The sequence below is a fragment of the Psammomys obesus genome, unplaced genomic scaffold, assembly GCF_907164565.1.
Source record: "Psammomys obesus unplaced genomic scaffold, mPsaObe1.curated_primary_1811, whole genome shotgun sequence".
Classification (NCBI taxonomy): domain Eukaryota; kingdom Metazoa; phylum Chordata; class Mammalia; order Rodentia; family Muridae; genus Psammomys; species Psammomys obesus.
In genome coordinates, this window is record NW_026585504.1 from 10,597,450 (window position 1) to 10,615,715 (window position 18,266).

Below are 18,266 nucleotides of genomic sequence, written 5' to 3' on the forward strand. Positions count from 1 at the left end.
TAGAGTATGTGTAAATATGACCACAAGGAAAACATTTAAAGTCTGTAGATGATTTTGAGATGAAATGCTAGTTAAAAAAAATTTTTAAAAACCCAAACAAAAAAGCTGTACATTGATTGTCCTGAGTGTTTTCACAGATGGAAGCTCTTATCATCATGCTCCTGGTGAATTAAATTAACTTTGAATTCTTTTGTGTATTGAAGAGCCAGTGTGACTCTAGAGTAACTGGAGAAGCTGTCCTAAATATAGGACACCTGAGCTAGGCCAGGCAGAGCAGGAGACTGCTCTGTCTGGAGATAGAGTGTTGCTTTAGGGTTGTTTGGGCCACAGGATAGCTGCAGAGAGTCCCAGAGCTCATTTGCCTTGAAGGCATCAACAGCAAGTGTAGGAGAGGCTTCTCCTTAAGGGAAGTGCAGTGAGGAAGTAGAATAAGAATGTGGCCAGGTGATCTGGGGTGGAGTGACATCATCATCACAGTCCCTCCCCAATCTGCCCCTTCAGTTCCCAGGAAGTGACATTGCTTTGTCTTTCCTTACTATTCCTAAAAATCTACATTTTATCAAGCTAATTCATTTCTAAGGTGATTGATAATTCATCTTTTTAAAGTTGACATTTAGAAGCTAATTGAATAGCTTGATTGTAGCGCCAAATTTCTCAGCAGCAATAGTTAAAGAGTTCGCTCAAGGCCACACAACCTCAGGAAGAGAAATCTGTGCGTTCTCCTTCATATGGGAACTTAGGAATGTATGTAATATAAGCCATATATGCAAATAAATGCACATGTGGGCACAGTAAAACACGAAGAAGGAGAACAAGAAAGGCTAAATGTTAGAGGAAAAGGAAAGACTTTTGGAAATGAATATGGGTTGTGATAAAGGGCATGAACTAATCGCTTATCTATTCCTAATTCTGCCTTGGATTTTTTGTTTTTGATGGTGGATAAGTGCACAAAATATATTTGATAGTGAAATGTAAAATCCAATGGGCAGTTCTGCAGTTTCTGTTTTGAATGACTACTCTTAACCATTTAGAAGTTTATTGAAGTTTAAAGACTTTGGGTCTGGTTAATTTTGGTGTGTAATTTTTTATTTGCAATTTTTTTTATAATAAAGTTTAAAATAAAAAGTGAATTTGAGGAGATGAGGCTTAGAGATAGTTTATTTTTGTTCCCTTCTGTAAGGCCAGAGAGATGCTTTCAATCTTCAGATTTATTATTATTATTTAAAAAATTTTTAAAGGTAGGGATTTCAATATATAGCCTTGGTTTGGATCTTGCTATGTAGACTAGGATGGCCTTGAACTCAGAGAAACCTGCCTGCCTTTGCCTGAGTGCTGGGAGTAAAGGCGTGTACCACCATGCCTGGCCTTAGGTTTTATTTATTTATTTTTTGATTTAGAAAAGAGTGCAGATTGCTTTGTTAATAAGTACTTAAATTTTTCTATATGTATTTATTGATGTAAGCTTACAGAAGCACCAGCCAAATGAAGAATGTCACTGCAGAGCTGAAGTGTTATTCTTCTTATACCTGCCATTTTCCTTATTCCTCTGATCTGGGTGTTCTCTACAGTGACTTTGTTTCTGAAGAAGGCATCAGAGTTCATTCCCCTCTCTCTTAGCTAGTTAACATAGCCGTCATGTGCCGATATAAACATGAAACAACACCCGCCCGTCTGCTACAGAGAATGTATTGACAAGGCTGTCCATCAGTGTTGTTTTCAGACAGTGTCACAGCACCTCCTGCGCTTGATTGCCTTTTGCTTGGCGGCAGCACGTTGCTCTGTTGTGGCTGCACGCTAGTTAGTTGTCCACATGTAACTCAGAGACTTCCTGCCAGGAGGCGACCCATGGTAAAGCGTGTGGTATGTCCTTCAGCTGTCCGCTCACAGAAATGGAACCAAAGCTTTACAAACTGTGTCCTCACTACACGATGCTCTCTGATACATTCTGGATAAGATGTCTTCATGGTCGAAAAGATGCAGGCCGCAGTCTACTGAATTGGTTTCATGATAGTCTACCAAGTTGTATAAAAAGCTTGAAATACACTACCCTAGCTTGTCGCAGATTTTAGTGTGTGTTTATCTAATAAATTGTCTCTAATTCCAAAGCAGACTCTGCAGAAAATATACATATTATTCAACTCCAGGTTCTTAACAAAGCAAGGGAGAGGCAACTGGACAGCTTAGTTGCCAAGCTGAACGAAAGTGAACGCCAGATTCGGTATCTGAACCACCAGCTGTTAATAGTACAAGGTGAGGTGGCTGATGGCCTGGAACCCCCTCCCCCACGAGCTGGGCAGTTGGTATCTAATAAGTTCATTTTAATCTCCTTTAGCTTCTTGTGCTTTTCATTTCCAATACCCTCGTTTGACCGGGGCAGAGGGCTCACCTGAGTCAGCAGATCCCAAGCCCAGGACTTCTGTGACTAGTGTTTGCAGGCTGTTTTCTTTTCTCCTTTCCTTTCATTTTGTTTCCCTCCTCCTCCCAGGTGTTGGAGTCAGTTGGAGCGTGTGGGCATTGTTTAACTTTGCTGACAGCTTTCCACCCTAACAGCTCCTGACTTTTACATCATTATCTTGATGATATATATATACACACATAGATACACAAGTATATATGTATATATGTATAATAACTTGATATAGTGATATAGGACACATGTTTAGTTTATAATGCAGTAGAAGTTAGGGACCCTCATTGCCATTTCTGGTATAACCATTTGGAGGAAACAGATCAGGTCCTGACTGCTTATTCTTTTGGGCTCTAGCTGTAGTCAATATTTCGTTGTTTATTTGTAGAACAACTTTATGACAATTCTAGCTCGTTTCAAATTTAGTTGTTGGTGAAGCAAAAGCTCTCTCTGTAATGTTCACATAGTCTTTTTGGAGAGGGCAACTTGTGAAATGTTTGTGAAGTATTTGGGAAAGACCAAAGACTGGGGAATTTAAGAATTCCTTCCAGGTGTGTGAAGGGGTGAGGGCCTCACTTCGTGGCCCCGTGATCTTGCCTCATCCTTTGGAGTACTGGAATCACTTATGTGTACAGCTATGGCACCTTTTGGATTGGCACGAGCTTTATCTGTGGAGCTTCCAAAGTGAACAGATGCCAGAAGTATTGGCATTTTCCTTTGCTGGGAAGGGGTTCAGTAAGGATTTACAGGCCGTGGTTCTGGTTCTTTAAATTATTTTGCCATCAAATATTTTTAAAATAATTTTTGGGTTATTTTTCCCTAAAGCAACTAAAACTCATTTATCTGAATTGAATTTCATTCAGATATAGATCTCATAGAGCTTGTGACATTATTTATGTAAATATCTTTCCTGCTCCAGATGAAAAGGATGGTTTGACACTCAGCCTTCTGGAATCCCAGAAACTTTTTCAGAATGGAAAGGAAAGGGAGATCCAGCTTGAAGCACAGATAAAAACACTGGAGACCCAGATACAAGCGTTCAAAGTCAGTGAAGAGAAGGTAAACTTCATCGATATTCATCAAAACTTTGGTGTGGTGCTAGAGCGCTGGTTCTGCAGGTAAGGGCACTGGCTGCTCTTCAGAGGACAGGGTTCAATCCCAGCACCCACATGGCAGCTTGCAGCCAGTCCCAGGGGATCCCATGCCCTCGTCTGGCCTCAGGGCACCAGGCACATGTGTTTCACAGATATTTATGCGGGCACAACATTCACATGTGTACATACATAATTCAAAGAACAAACCCTTACTTTAAGACTAAATTCAGAAGAACTTCATTTCACAGATGCCTGCTGCTCACTGCCAGGAGGAGGAGGCAGTTCTCTGTTGACGGCTACGTTTCTGTCTTTTCTGGACTTTAATGCTCTTTCTCCAAAAGTTTCAACTACTCTAGCTTTGCCCTTTTTGCAAATTCTCTTACAGCCGTCTGGATGATCCTTCCAGAATACAGTTCTAATTTTTTTTTTCTTGCTTAAAGGCTTTGCCTGACCTACTTCACCTATGAGGACAGGGTGGCCTGCTGTTTGTGGGTCATCTCTTTTCACCTCAGTCTTAGGAGTGCCTGTTCCATGGCCACTGCCACTTGTTTGCATCTTTTTACTGCCAAATCTCTTTCCTCAGGGTGATTACCCTGTTATAACAGACAGAGATGTCTTGAAGGCATCATTAGGGTAGCCTCATGCTTGTAGCTCTGCCATGTAGGCCAGATTTTGGCCTGTAGTTGGTTAGTATATGCTGAGTGAATGTTGCTTGGAATTAACTTAAGTTGTATATATGTTTTCTTTTTACATATTTTTCTGTTCCTGTTTGAATGTTTTCATGATGATAGCTTTATGGTATATTTTAAAATTGGCAAATAAGGGATGTCCCTACTTAAAATTTTTTGAATTTTCTTTAGATTTTATAGATCAATGTTTAATGTTTTCTGATTGGAAAGGCACTATGCTTCCATCATTTTATACATGTGTCATGCAGGTCTTAGAAGGACAAATTACTTACCCAAGGGTATAAAGTCAGTTATTGACAAATTCTGAAAGCGTGAAGATCTTGAACCAAATGGTTCCCTTCAGAGTTTCCTTATTTTAAGATTCTGTGATAGCAACTTTCATCCCATCTGCAGCTTTAGTTTTTCTTGCTATAAAGCCTATGTAATCCTAAAAGAAATGGACAATTTTCTTGATAGATTCCATTTACCAAAATTAAGTCAAGATCAGGTAGAAAGATTGAATAGTCCTATTTCCCCCCAAGGAAATATAAGCAGTCATCAACAGTCTCCCTTCCAAAAAAAGTCCTGGGCCAGATGGATTCAGTGCAGAATTCTACCAGACCTTCAAAGAAGTGCTAACTCCAATTTTCTCCAAACTATTCCACAAAATAGAAACAGAAGGAGCATTACCAAACTCATTCTATGAAGCCACAGTCACCTTGTTACCTAAACCACAAAAAGACCCAACAAAAAAAGAGAACTTCAGACCTATCTCTCTTATGAACATTGATGCAAAAATACTCAATAAAATACTTGCAAACCAAATCCAAGAACACATCAAAGATATCATCCACCATGACCAAGTAGGCTTCATCCCAGGCATGCAAGGGTGGTTCAACATATGGAAATCCATCAATGTAATCCACCACATAAACAAACTGAAGGAGAAAAACCACATGCTCATCTCCTTAGATGCCGGAAAAGCATTTGACAAAGTCCAACACCCATTCATGTTTAAAGTCTTGGAGAGATCAGGGATACAAGGCACATACCTAAACATAGTAAAGGCAATATACAGCAAGCCTATAATCAACATCAAACTCAATGGAGAGAAACTTAAATCAATCTCACTGAAATCAGGGACAAGACAAGGCTGCCCACTCTCTCCATACCTCTTCAACATAGTACTTGAAGTCCTAGCCAGAGCAATAAGACAACCAAAGGAGATCAAGGGGATACAAATCGGAAAGGAAGAGGTCAAAGTATCACTTTGCAGATGATATGATAGTACACATGAGCGACCCCAAAAATTCAACCAGAGAACTCCTACAGCTGATAAACACCTTCAGCAAAGTGGCAGGATACAAAATCAACTCAAAAAAATCAGAAGCCCTCCTGTATACCAAAGACAATAGGGCCGAGAAAGAAATAAGGGAAACAACAACCTTCACAATAGCCACTAATCACATAAAGTACCTTGGGGTGACACTAACCAAGCAAGTGAAAGACCTGTTTGAGAAAAACTTCAAGTCTCTGAAGAAAGAAATTGAAGAAGATCTCAGAAGATGGAAAGATCTCCCATGCTCATGGATTGGTAGGATTAACATTGTGAAAATGGCCATCCTGCCAGAAGCAATTCCCATCAAAATACCAACTCAATTCTTTACAGACCTTGAAAAAAAAGATTCTCAGCTTCATATGGAAAAACAAAAAAACCCATAATCTCCAAAATGATCCTGTACAACAACAGATCATCTGGAGGTATCTCCATCCCCAATCTCAAGCTGTACTACAGAGCAATAGTAATAAAAACTGCATGGTACTGGCATAGAAACAGAAAGGAGGATCATTGGAACCGAATAGAAGACCCAGAAATAAACCCACATACCTATGAATACTTGATTTTTGACAAAGCAGCCAAAACCATTCAGTGGAAAAAAGACAGCATCTTCAACATATGGTGCTGGTCCAACTGGATGTCTACGTGCAGAAAAACGAAAATAGATCCATATTTATCACCCTGCACAAAACTAAAGTCCAAGTGGATCAAAGACCTCAACATAAAACCAGATACTCTAAATCGGTTAGAAAAAAAACTGGGGAACAGCCTAGAACTCATTGGCACAGGAAACAACTTCCTGAACAGAACAGCACAGGCTCTAAGAGCAACAATCAATAAATTGGGACCTCACAAAGCTGAAAAGCTTCTGTAAAGCAAAGGACACCATCATCAAAACAAAATGAATGCCTACAGATTGGGAAAGAATCTTCACCAACCCTTTATCTGACAGAGGGCTAATATCCAGTATATATAAAGAACTAAAGAAGCTGAAAAGCAACAAGCCAAGTAATCCAATTAAAAAATGGGGAACAGAGCTAAACAGAGAGTTCTCGATAGAGGAATATCGAATGGCAGAGAAACACTTAAAGAAATGCTCAACCTCATTAGCCATCAGGGAAATGCAAATCAAAACAACCCTGAGATTTCACCTTACACCCATCAGAATGGCCAAGATGAAAAACTCAAGTGACAACACATGCTGGAGAGGTTGTGGAGAAAGGGGAGCCCTCCTCCACTGCTGGTGGGAATGTAAACTGGTACAACCACTTTGGATGTCAGTCTGGCGCTTACTCAGACAATTAGGAATAATGCTTCCTCAAGACCCAGCTATACCACTGCTAGGTATATACCCAAAATTTGCTCAAGTACACAACAAGGACATTTGCTCAACCGTGTTTATAGCAGCTTTATTTGTAATAGCCAGAACCTGGAAACAACCCAGATGTTTATCAATGGAGGAATGGATACAGAAATTGTGGTATTTTTACACAATGGAATACTACTCAGCAATCAAAAATGAGGAAATCATGAAATTTGCAGGCAAATGGTGGGATCTAGAAAAGATCATTCTGAGTGAAGTATCCCAGAAGGAGAAAGACAAACATGGTATATACTCGCTTGTATAGACCTACAAGATATGATAAACATAATAAAGTCTATATACCTAAAGGAGATAATCAAGAAAGTGGACACGGGGTATGATGATCAATTCTCACTTAGAAAGACAAATGGGATGTGCATTGGATGTATGACAGGAGTCTACCGCAGAAGGCATCTGAAAGACTATACCTAGCAGTGTTTCAAAACAGATACTAAGACTCATAACCAAACCTTCGGCAGAAGGGGAGTTAGTATGACGTGGAAAGGATAGGAGCTCCACAAGGACCAAATATATCTGGGCACAGGATTTTTTTCTGAAACTGTTTCTCCAACCAAGGACCATGTATGGGTATACCCTAGAACCTCTGCTCGGATGTAGCCGTGGTAGCTCAGTAACCAATTGGTTTCCCGTAGTAAGGGGAACAGGGACTATTTCTGACAGGAACTCAATGGCAGGCTCTTTGACCTCCCCACCCCCCAAGGGAGGAGCAGTTCTGCTAGGCCACAGAGGAGGACTTTGCAGCCAGTCCTGAAGATACCTGAAAAAACAGGGTCAGATGAAAGGGGAGGAGGTCCTCCCCTATCAGTGGACTTGGAAAGGGGCAGGGAGGAGCTGAGGGAGGGAGGATGGGATTGGGAGGGAATAAGGGAGCGGGATACAGCTGGGATACAGAGTTAATAAAATGTAACTAATAAAAAAAAGCCTACATAATCACAGATTATTTTACCTACAGTATCAGCTACCCTTTGAGAACTCTTTATGCTGGGATGTGGTGGCTTGTCCTCCTAGCCACTCAGGGGCTGAGGCAAGGTTACCTGACCCTGGGAATTTGAAGCCAGCCTGGGCAGACAGTGGGATCCTGTCTCAAAAAAAACAAAAACAAAAACAAAAACAAAAAAAAAAAAAAAAAAAACAAACCCAAACAACTTTTTATTTAGCAAATGACCATTCTTAGGTTTGCAGCCTCTGAAGGAGCAACATTTTTTTGGGACCCTACAACTGGGTGTCCTCTCGCTTTGCTAACAGAATGATGCAAACAGTGCTAGGGCTAATGCCGCAGCAGGGGCCCCTTGCTCTTCAGAATCCGCATTCACCCTCTGCATGACCATGTGCCTTCTAGCTTGTCAGTGAGTGACTGTTCCCAGCGGGCTGGGCTCGAGAGTTGCAACTGGGGCAGCCATCAGGAGTACAGTTAAGGTGTATTAACATGGGTGCCCTGTGTTTGTTTGCTAGCTGACCAAGAAGGCCAGAACAACCGAGATCACCCTGGAAAGTTTGAAACAGCAACTGGTAGAGCTCCATCATTCCGAGTCACTTCAGCGAGCCAGAGAGCAGCATGAGAGCATTGTCTCGGGCCTCACGCAGAAGTACGAAGAGCAGGTGTTATCCTTACAAAAGAATTTGGATGCTACCGTAACAGCCCTTCAGGAACAGGTCAGGTGATTCCTAATGAGCACTGTCAGTTGACTAAGGTTGGATATTTTGTAATCTGCCAGTTAGAAATTTTGTTGATAATAATAGGTGTAAAATTGTGACTAATTTCCCCCCCTTTTTGTTTGTTTGTTTTCTAATCATGAGTATATCTGAAACCCTGTTTTGGATACCTTTTTTGTAGGATCAGTTGATACCCTTATTTTTTAAAATATTTATATGTATTGTTGATACTGTTGTAGAGTAAATGCCAACTGAAGGGCATGAGTGTATTGGCATTGGCCAGAGCCCAAGGTTGACCCGGAGCCCTTTGTAGATCTCTGAGCATCCACCTCTCAATAAGGAGTGTTGAGAAATGGCTTTTTTGAGAATAGAAGTTGGATATCTGGAATCTAGTACTTTAATGGCTGACAGATGCTTCAAATTGGAAATTGCACACCAAACCTCTTGTGGACTGGTCATAGTCATTGCTGTATAAGACAAATCTTTGGGCTAAGTGCATTTGTGTGTATATATAATGCACACACACATATGTATACACACATAACATAAATATATATATTTATACATATTTCCTGACTAGTTTTTATGTCAATTTGACATAATAAGCTAGAGTCACCTGAAAGGAGGGAAGCTCAATTGAGAAAATGCTTCCATAAGATTGGCTGTAGGCAGGTTTGTAGAGCATTTATAAAATTAGTGATTGATGTAGGCCCCATTGTGGGCGGGGCCGCTCCTGGGCTGGTGGTCCTGGGTTCCATAAGAAGACAGGCTGAGCAAGCCATGAGGAGTAAGTAACCCTCCAGGTTCAGCCCACTCTCTTACAACCAGTTCCTTCCAGTCTGTGGTTATTGCAGGACGGGTAATGACTCAAAGCCTGTGCCTGTGGCTTCTTTATCTGATCCCATGCCTGCCATCACCACTCCAGAAAAGGGGCCTTCGACTAGAAGATAGGACAGAATCTTGGTTCTGTGCAGCGTGGGCTTCAGACTCTAGACCACTGTGTCTTATTTACTGTGTCTTATCCCCCAACCCTGGGAGTGTTTTTTGCGGTCTGTCCTTTGTAAACTTGTTATCAATTGGCTCAGCAGGGTTTGTAATAAGGAGCCAAATACTAGTATCTGATCTGTATAATTTTATAATCCAATTGCTTCCTAATTGGAAGAGTGCTACAAAAGTCAGATTCATACCACAAGTGAGAGAAAGGTAAAGAATTTCCCATGACTTCACCTCCCGCCCCCTGTGCTTAGTTCCCTCATTCCACAGTGTGACTTTCACATCCTCACAACTTGATGGTGATGTGTGGAACTCATCACCATCAGGTACTCAGCGAGTACCTTACTGGGATGCTGAGAGCACACAGACTCTGTAGGTCTCATTGGGAGCAAGTGACATCCTGATTCTAGTGAGTTTTTTTATCGTGAACATAGAATTTCTGTCCAGTTATTTACTTCTTTATTGATTTTGTCAGAGTTTTGTAGTTTCTCCATTTTTGGAGTGGTATTGTAAATGCCATGACTTTTTAAATTTCAAATTCTACTTGCTCTTTGTGGTATACAGGAAAGCGTTTTCCCCCCATTAGCTGCATTCTGTAGTCGCGTACTCGTTTTAGTAGGGTTTCCCTTCTTCTGATTTTCTGTGTAGTAGATCATGTCATTCATGGACAAAGAGAGTTTTGCTGTCTTTTTTTGTCACTTGTATTCCCTTTATTTCATTTTCTTAACAAGAACTTCTAACATGGTGCTCAAAGGCAAGATGGGGCATCTTCCCTGGTCCTCCTCTTTGTGGAAAAGTTTCAGCTTTTCCTGTAAAGTATGCTAGATTTAGAAAGTTCTTAAGGCTTATTTTTCTTTTAAATCATGAAAGGTTGCTAGTTGTATTTTGAAGGACAGAATTCAGCCCAGAGACTGCCTACTTGCATGGAATGGGGGGCGTGCAAGTCCGACACCGCCAAGGTTTTTGAATATCTGTGTCCCTAGTGAAATTTGAGAATACAGGGTTATAGCATATTATTAACTTTATACTTTCCTTAAACATCCAAGTTTTCTATGTAGAAAAGACTGTATAGAGCAGATTGCAACAATTCAAAACTACTGAGACCTCTAGAATATGGGATGCCTTGCCACCCCATCATGATGAGCATTTGTACTGCATTCCTATTAGCTCATCATGCCTCAGCCACGTCCTGCTGGCTCGTTAGACCTGTGCTTCCCAAGCTGGCCTGGGAAACAACAGCAGCAGCGTGCCAAGAGCTTTGCAGTACTAAATAAACATGGACTGCTTTCCAGAAGCTTCATTTTGCTAAAAATCTGGTAGAGAAATTTAAAGCAAACATAGCTGTATGATGACATAGAAAACACAACTCACAGGTGAAAACCTTCAGTGCCCTTTTCCTTTGCACAGGGATATTTCCATTTTATTTGTATTTCGGGCATCCCTGTATCCATGGCAAGAGCATTACTGAGGTTCAGGCTGTCAGGAAATCTGGTCTCAAAGGCCCATGTGTTCTTACTTCAGAGCTCTTGCTACTGCTTTTCTCAGGGAGTTTCAGACTGTTGCTACACTGATCTGCCTGCTGCCTTTCTCCTGCTTTGATTGACATTCAGCCTGAGCAGCTTTTAGCTGAGATGTGATGATTGTTACAGTGATGGTTTCTTCTACTTGGGCTCCAAACTCCCATGTTTTTTGATTTCCACATATGTTTTCTTAGTGAAGAAATGTCTGCTGTATACACAGTATCTTTTTCTCTCCATGTATGTATGTAGGCATACTGATCCTTCTCCCACAGTGTCTATTTTCTATATATCCTCGAATAGGCACACTCAACAATTACTGTGTCTTTTTTGTCATTAAGTTTTCAAGTATTCATTATAATGCCTTTTATGCACAACATAATGCAGAGATGCCTTTGGGAGACAAGTAGGATGTGTAAGAGGTAGAAAGAGGAATATTAGAGAAACAGATCAAATTTAAGAGAGACTCAGGAGGGAAAGATTATTTTTGGCTGCCCTAAATAGAATCAGCCATTGGCTGCTCAGAACAGAGTTTCCATGTTTTCATCTGTTTCCTTGTCTGAGGATATGGATTTCATGACTCAAAGTGGTTTTCCTGCATTTGTGCATATACATGTTAACACAGCATAAAATGCAAACAGAACTGTAACCTATTTCCTTTGGCATGAGTAGAACTGAGTTTAGAATAAAGTATCTTACGGGGTTCTCTGTTAGCTGGGCCTCCCCCTCAGGCCACGTATTCTCTTGTTCTCATCCTGTGCACAGGTTAACCCTGTGAAAGAGATCATAGGACCAGGTGGTGATTTTAAGTCTGACAGTGTCCTTTCTTCTAACACTGATTGTGAAAATGACTTGCCAACTTTTCTTCTGCTTAGGAAAATGTTTGTGCACGTTTGAGGGATCACGTGCAGCAGCTGGAGAGGAACCACGAAGCAGTCAAGTTAGAGAAGACTGAGCTCATCAACAGGCTGACGAGGAGCCTTGAGGACAGCCAGAAGCAGTGCGCCCACCTGCTGCAGTCAGGTGCGTGTGCTGGGGGTGTTCCCCAGAGACCCCTGTGACGTGTACAGAATGTAGCTGGCTCCCTGAACTACAGTTTTACTTATTTTTATGAGGTGTGTAGGAGCGTGGGCTTGCACGAGCATGCCATTTCACGTGTAGAGACTGGAGGACGACTTTCAGAGTTGCTCCTCTCTTTTGACCTGAGTTCTGGAGCTCAGACTCGAGCTGTCTTGCCAACCCTTCCTGACACAAATTGCACTTTTACCCGCTGAGCCATCTCACCAGCTCAGAGCCCTGAAGTATAAAAAGCCAGAGGAGACAGAAAGGTTCACCAGAAGTCAGATTGTTTTAGAAAAGATTATATGTGCACTCCATACTAAAGGCACAGGTTTTTTTTTTTTTTTTGTTGTTGTTTTTTTTTTTTTTTTTTTCTGTTATATAATCTGGAAAATACAGGCAAGGGTACAATCCAATAACCACCACCAGCACTGCTTGTCCTCCTCGTCCTCCTCCTCCTCTTCCTCCTCCTCCCAACCGGTGCTGTGGTGCCTGAAACTGCTTCCTGCAAGGGAAAGGAAAGGAACTCACATGCCAGGTGGCGCTCCTCTCCAAAAATGCAGAAGTTCTCGGCCACCTTTGACTCTGCGATCTCATGGTAGTTGCCCGATTAAATAGTTCTGTCATTTTGTTTAACTTCGGTTTTGTTATTCCCTCACGATGGTCAGCTACTTACCTGGACACTGGGTTACATTTTTGTCACTGTTAAGATTTCTAGCGTGGCCTCTGTGGTATTTGAAACATTTCCTATGCTTTTCATGGTGGCGGTGCTTCCAATTATTTTATAAAGTACTGTTAAAGGCAGTGAAACGTCAAGTTGATAAACAGACTATGGGATAGACAAAATTATCCTCATTTCTGGTTGACAGTCAGTCTGGATTTTTATTAGCTAATATACACACAAGTCACATTTTATAACGTAAGTGAGTCAGGGTGTGGGAGTGTGGGTTAACTATACAGTGAAAATACTAAAGTTAGAGGCTGCCTGTGGCTCTGTGTGTTCTGCTGAGGGACCAGTTTTGGACCCTATTCTCTTTAGGCTCTCCTCTAGCCCTGCTTAGCTATCGATCAACCTTCCCCCTTGCCATGACTTGGTGAGTCTTTTCCTTGGCTGTGAAAGGCTTTGAACCATGATTATTTCCCCCAGCTGTGTTCTGAGAAGGCTGTTTTCATTTAAAGAAACCCTCAATCAACCTTTTGAACTAGAATCTCTTAGTACACTTCAACTATGAGTTTGTTGGGGATGGAGAGGTGGCTCAGAATTGAAGGGCACTTCCTGCTCCTGCAGAGGAATAGAGTCCAGTTCACAGCTCCCATAGAGCTCATAACTGTAAGTCCAGCTCCAGGGGACCTGACACCCTCTTCTGGCCTCAGTGGGTGGGTGTATATACACACACACACACACACACACACACACACACACACACACACACACACTTCTGGCCTCAGTGGGTGGGTGTATACACACACACACACACACACACACACACACACGCACGCACGCACCCACACACAAATGCAAATCTTTAAAATAGTAGTAGTTTGCTAAAATTTTATAAATACTGCTGTAATGTACACCTTTTCTGTATGGAGATGGGAATGTTGGAAGTAGAAGCATTTTACAAGCAGCAAGATACAGTTTCCTTGTAGGGCAGAAATGGAAGGGTAGACCTTTCTTGGCTTCTGTGAGCTGGAACCTCTGTCCCCACCAGATGACTGCTGTGGTCTGTGGGTGCAGCAATCACCACTTAGCGCTTACAGGGTCCAAGGCCGTGAGCTCCTTGAGCCCTAAATCTCAGGCACCTGTGGATTGGTCTTTGAGGTCTCTCATGGCTATCTGTGTGGCCCTAAAATCATAACAATAAAGCAGACTCCGTCTCAAGCCTTGGTGGGTCCCAGTCCTGTAGACGTGAACACCATGCTTCCTTTCAGTTACATAGCCTGTGACTCTCTCTCGCAGGCTCCATGCAGGAGGTGGCTCAGCTACAACTACAGTTGCAGCAAGCGCAGAAGGCCCACATCCTAAGTGAGAGCATGAATAAGGCTCTGCAGGTGAGTACTGTCTCCCAGAAGAGACGGGGGCAATGCTCTCTGTGCAATAAAAGTGGCCAGACCATCTTTAGACCAGCCAGGGAAGCTTTTCAGGATCTCTTCCCACACCACTATTAGTTAGATCTAGGTGTTCCAGCCCAGTTCTGATGAACTGCACAGCCAGGCCTCTGCCTCCTCCTGTCAGTCTACCGTCTCTTGCCTCTGCAGGTGTCGGGAATATTTAATCGGGCTCTGATTCTCTCACATTCTCCATACACTTTAATTTTCCTAAAAGGTAAGGAAGATGCTGGAGAGGGGTTCTAGTGTTCCCTCTGCTGAAGGAGGTGCTCTCCTGTTGATCCTGCAGGCAAAGCATAGCACGCATCTGCAGATAGAGTATAGCACGCTCCTGCAGGCAGAGCAGAGCACACTCCTGCAGGCAGAACATAGCATACTTCTGCAGATAGAGTATAGCATGTTCTTGTAGGCAGAGCATAGCACACTCCTGCAGGCAGAGCATAGCACGCTCCTGCAGGCAGAGCATAGCTTGTTCCTGCAGGCAGAGCATAGCACGCTCCTGCAGGCAGAGTATAGCTTGTTCCTGCAGGCAGAGCATAGCACGCTCCTGCAGGCAGAGTATAGGACACTTTTGGCAGGTAGCACACATAGCATGCTCTGGCCAAGCTATCTGTTTTATCCTCTGCTATAGTGAAGCCAGAACAGCAGAGGCATCTCAGCTAAGAGGATTTCTAAATCAAAGGGTTGCAGAAAAAAATGCCTGCCTTTGCTTCTTCATTCATTCGAAAATATATTCATTTGAACACACAGCAGGAACTGGCCTTTATGAAGTGATTTAGAACGAATGTTAAGAATGTATTTGAATGATTTTTCTGCATTCTATTGATTATTAAAATAAAGTTTGAAACCCAGAATGTCTGATTTTGTTATCCAAGAAAATGAGAAAAGTTGTTTTTGGTATTTTGTTCTAGGAGGAATTAACAGCACTTAAGGAAGAGATTTCTCTCTATGACTCTGCTGCAGAGCTCGGAGTCCTTCCAGGTGACTCGGAAGGAGACTCGAGTATAGAGCTCACTGAGTCATGTGTGCACTTGGGCATTAAAAAAGCCAATTGGAAACAATCCAAAGCTAACAGGTACTGTATGAGTAGTTTACTGTGGAATAATTTATGTTACTAAAGCTGGTGATGGGGGGCATGGGACACGGGTGGCACCATGTATAAAATAAAAACCCGATTAGGGGACCCTGTGTCTTAGAAATTCTTAATGAAGTATGAACGCCTGAAAATCCAAACGAACAGAAATCTGAGGTCATCGCACTGTGCTTGTAGTCCTCATCATGCAGATAGGTACCAGTTAACGAGAGCTAAGAAGGGGTTTATGTAGTTAAAATATACAGATTATGGGGCTGGGGAGAGGGCTCAGTGGGTAAGAGAGCTTGCTGCGTGGGCATAAGGACCTGAGTTCAAATCCTTAGCACATATGTTCAAAAGGTAGGCGTAGCTACCTGCACCTGCAATCCTAGCGTTGTGGGAGGTTGAGGCAGGAGGACAACAGAGGATTGCTGGCCACCAGCCTCCAGGTTCAGCGTGAGACCTTGTTTCAAGGGAAGCGGAGGGTGATAGAACAGGACACCCAATGCACAAGTGTGGGCACACACGTGTATACACACCCGGGTACGCACCGCACACGTATTACCCATGCATACACAGACATACAGACTGTATGTGTGAGCTATTTAGGTGACTGTTTACTTGTAATGTGTTAGCCTTGTGTGTTAAAAATAGGCATTTTGCATTAATCAGTCATCTCTGAGAAAATAAGCTTAGCGGTAGTGTTACGTTTTCCTTGGAACCTTGCTGAGAGCTTAAATGACTTTTATTTTTGATTGATTTATTTTTGTTATGCACGTTTTGCCTGCATGCTGGTGCCCACGGAAAGTTAGAAGGTGGCGTCAGATCCCTTGGAATTGGAGTTAGGGATGACTGTGAGCCACCATGTGGGAACTGGGAACTGAAGCCGGGTCCTCTGCCAGAGCAGCCAGTGTTCTTACCCACTGAGCTGTTTCTGCAGCCCCAAGATCTCACTTTTAAAACAGAGGTTCTATCATGCCACTGCTATTGTAGATATTTTTTTCAGTCACATGGGCAAGAGTGATGGGGAGAGAGTGGAGAGGGCTGAAGAGTTAGTTACATAGTTGAGTCTAGGCACTCAGTGGATGCTCTAGACACTTGGTGAACTTTGCATCTTTGCTGCATGGAAGGTATTCTGTGAGGTCCTGAAATAGTCTTTAAAAAGCCAGTATAAGCTGTCCCTTCCCCAAGGAGTCTGCAGTTTCTTGGCCAGATGAAAGGAGACATACCCAGTGAACAATGAAATGCTGTTTAGTCAGTTCTAGGCTTGACATATTCTGTGAGAGGATTTATCCACTCTCCCTGCTGGTTTGCATTAGGGATGAGCGATGGAATACCGTTAGATTAGGTTTAGGCTAAAGCAAGAGCCTAGGATCTTGCTCATTCTAAGGAAGTGCTGCATCACTGACCTGTGCTTGCACCTCTGAAGAAGGTGCTTCTTGAAAGCACTTGGCTTCATCACCACTGACTGTGTTCACAGTCTTTATTGCATTGTTGTTTAATACATGTTGTGTCAAGTAGTAAGCAACCAAGCACAACCTACGTCTCCTGACGAGTTCGCTCTCCAAGGCCTTCGGGAAGACTGTATTTTAACGCTGCCATTACAGTTTTAGAGCAGTAAGATTTAGTCGGTTGGAATTTAAAGTAATGAGGTGATACTGCAAGGGAAGATGCTATTCTTTAGCTTAGTAAGGTTCCATTTACCTGGGTGTCTTTTCTTCTGGGGCTCTTGTCACTACAGATAACAGCTATGCCTGGAGGAAAGCAGAGAAGAAAATAGTGGAACTAGACTGACGTGTTTTTGGTGGGAAAGATTCTCAGATTCTTTCTTAGGGCCATGTTGACCTAGGTTTCTTTCTATTACACTACCTGGTTTACAGATGGAGGCCACTATGGCTGAGATGAAGTGTGGGCAAATGCTGTCAGCTTTAGCCGGGGGAGAAGTGTGGTAAGCCGAGCATGGCAAAGTGGCTCTCAATAGGAGTATTTGGACCTTATCATGTGATAATTGAACAAAGGTTCCACTATGGCTGGTGAATGCCAAAAAAGTATCTTATTATTTTTATGCTTAGGTACTTACAATTTGAAGTTACATGTGATCAGAAAACACACTTTTCTGGGAATGCCTCATTTTTTGTCACTGAATTCTTAGGGGCTAGTGAGAGAGCATAGGCTTCAGATCCAGACTGGTTTGAACTATAGCTTTGCCCTTTATTGCTAATAAATGGTCTTATGCCACCTTTTTAACTTGCTTTTATCAGGCTTGCTCTCTCTTGGAACTTAAAGTGATAATTAAAATAGATAATGAATGTGACTGTCCTGGAATATGTCCTAGCACTTATGTTAAGTACTGAAAAATGATAGCTATTTTATGGATGATTTTTTAAAATATGCCATTGATCAGATTTTACGTTAGTCTGCTTTGGATGCAACACATCCCTTATAAAGCATTTTGATCCTCAGTCTCATGACAAATGTTGGCTTTCCTGGAGCAGAGAGAGGTGAATCACTTGGCTCAGGTGTCACAGGTACCACCAGGACTTGAACTCAAAACTCCTCAGGCCCGGCTCAATTTTCTGCTTGTTCACAGTTATACGATAGTCAAGCCTTTTTACTTGAAATTTCATTCTTCTTTATCTCTCTTATGCTGAAGATTAAAGATAGTTCATTAAAAAATATTTTACTCCAGTCTATTACTACTTGTATTTTAGTTTGTGCTGTGGTTGGCCCTGGAACTGAGTGACGAATGAGTGCATCCTCATTGCTCTCTTTCAGCAGACACATCTTTATCCGTTAAGGCAGATTCTACCTCCTGTACCTTTTGTTTGGTTTTTGTTTTGTTCCTTGAAGGTAGGCTATTGGTGTGTATCCCAGGCTGGCCTCAAATGCACAATGTTGCCCTGGACTCCCACTTGGCGGATGGCTTTCCTAGAGCTCTCACCAACTACCCGCTCTGATGCGGTGATTCTCC

General features: G+C 42.3%; 1 protein-coding gene across 3 annotated transcripts in view; it reads left to right on the top strand.

Moving 5' to 3' along the window:
* The window catches only part of Cep152 (centrosomal protein 152), a 58,198-nt gene that overhangs the window by 7,552 nt on the left and 32,380 nt on the right, over positions 1-18,266 (top strand). For 2 of the 3 annotated variants that reach the window (XM_055620471.1, XM_055620551.1), the window contains exons 7-12: positions 2,110-2,250; positions 3,327-3,466; positions 8,345-8,545; positions 11,931-12,078; positions 14,075-14,166; positions 15,135-15,298. In XM_055620471.1, coding sequence (XP_055476446.1) covers positions 2,110-2,250; positions 3,327-3,466; positions 8,345-8,545; positions 11,931-12,078; positions 14,075-14,166; positions 15,135-15,298 — 886 coding nt within the window. The remainder of the gene's footprint in view (positions 1-2,109; positions 2,251-3,326; positions 3,467-8,344; positions 8,546-11,930; positions 12,079-14,074; positions 14,167-15,134; positions 15,299-18,266) is intronic. The other variant, XM_055620627.1, reaches the window with a different exon arrangement.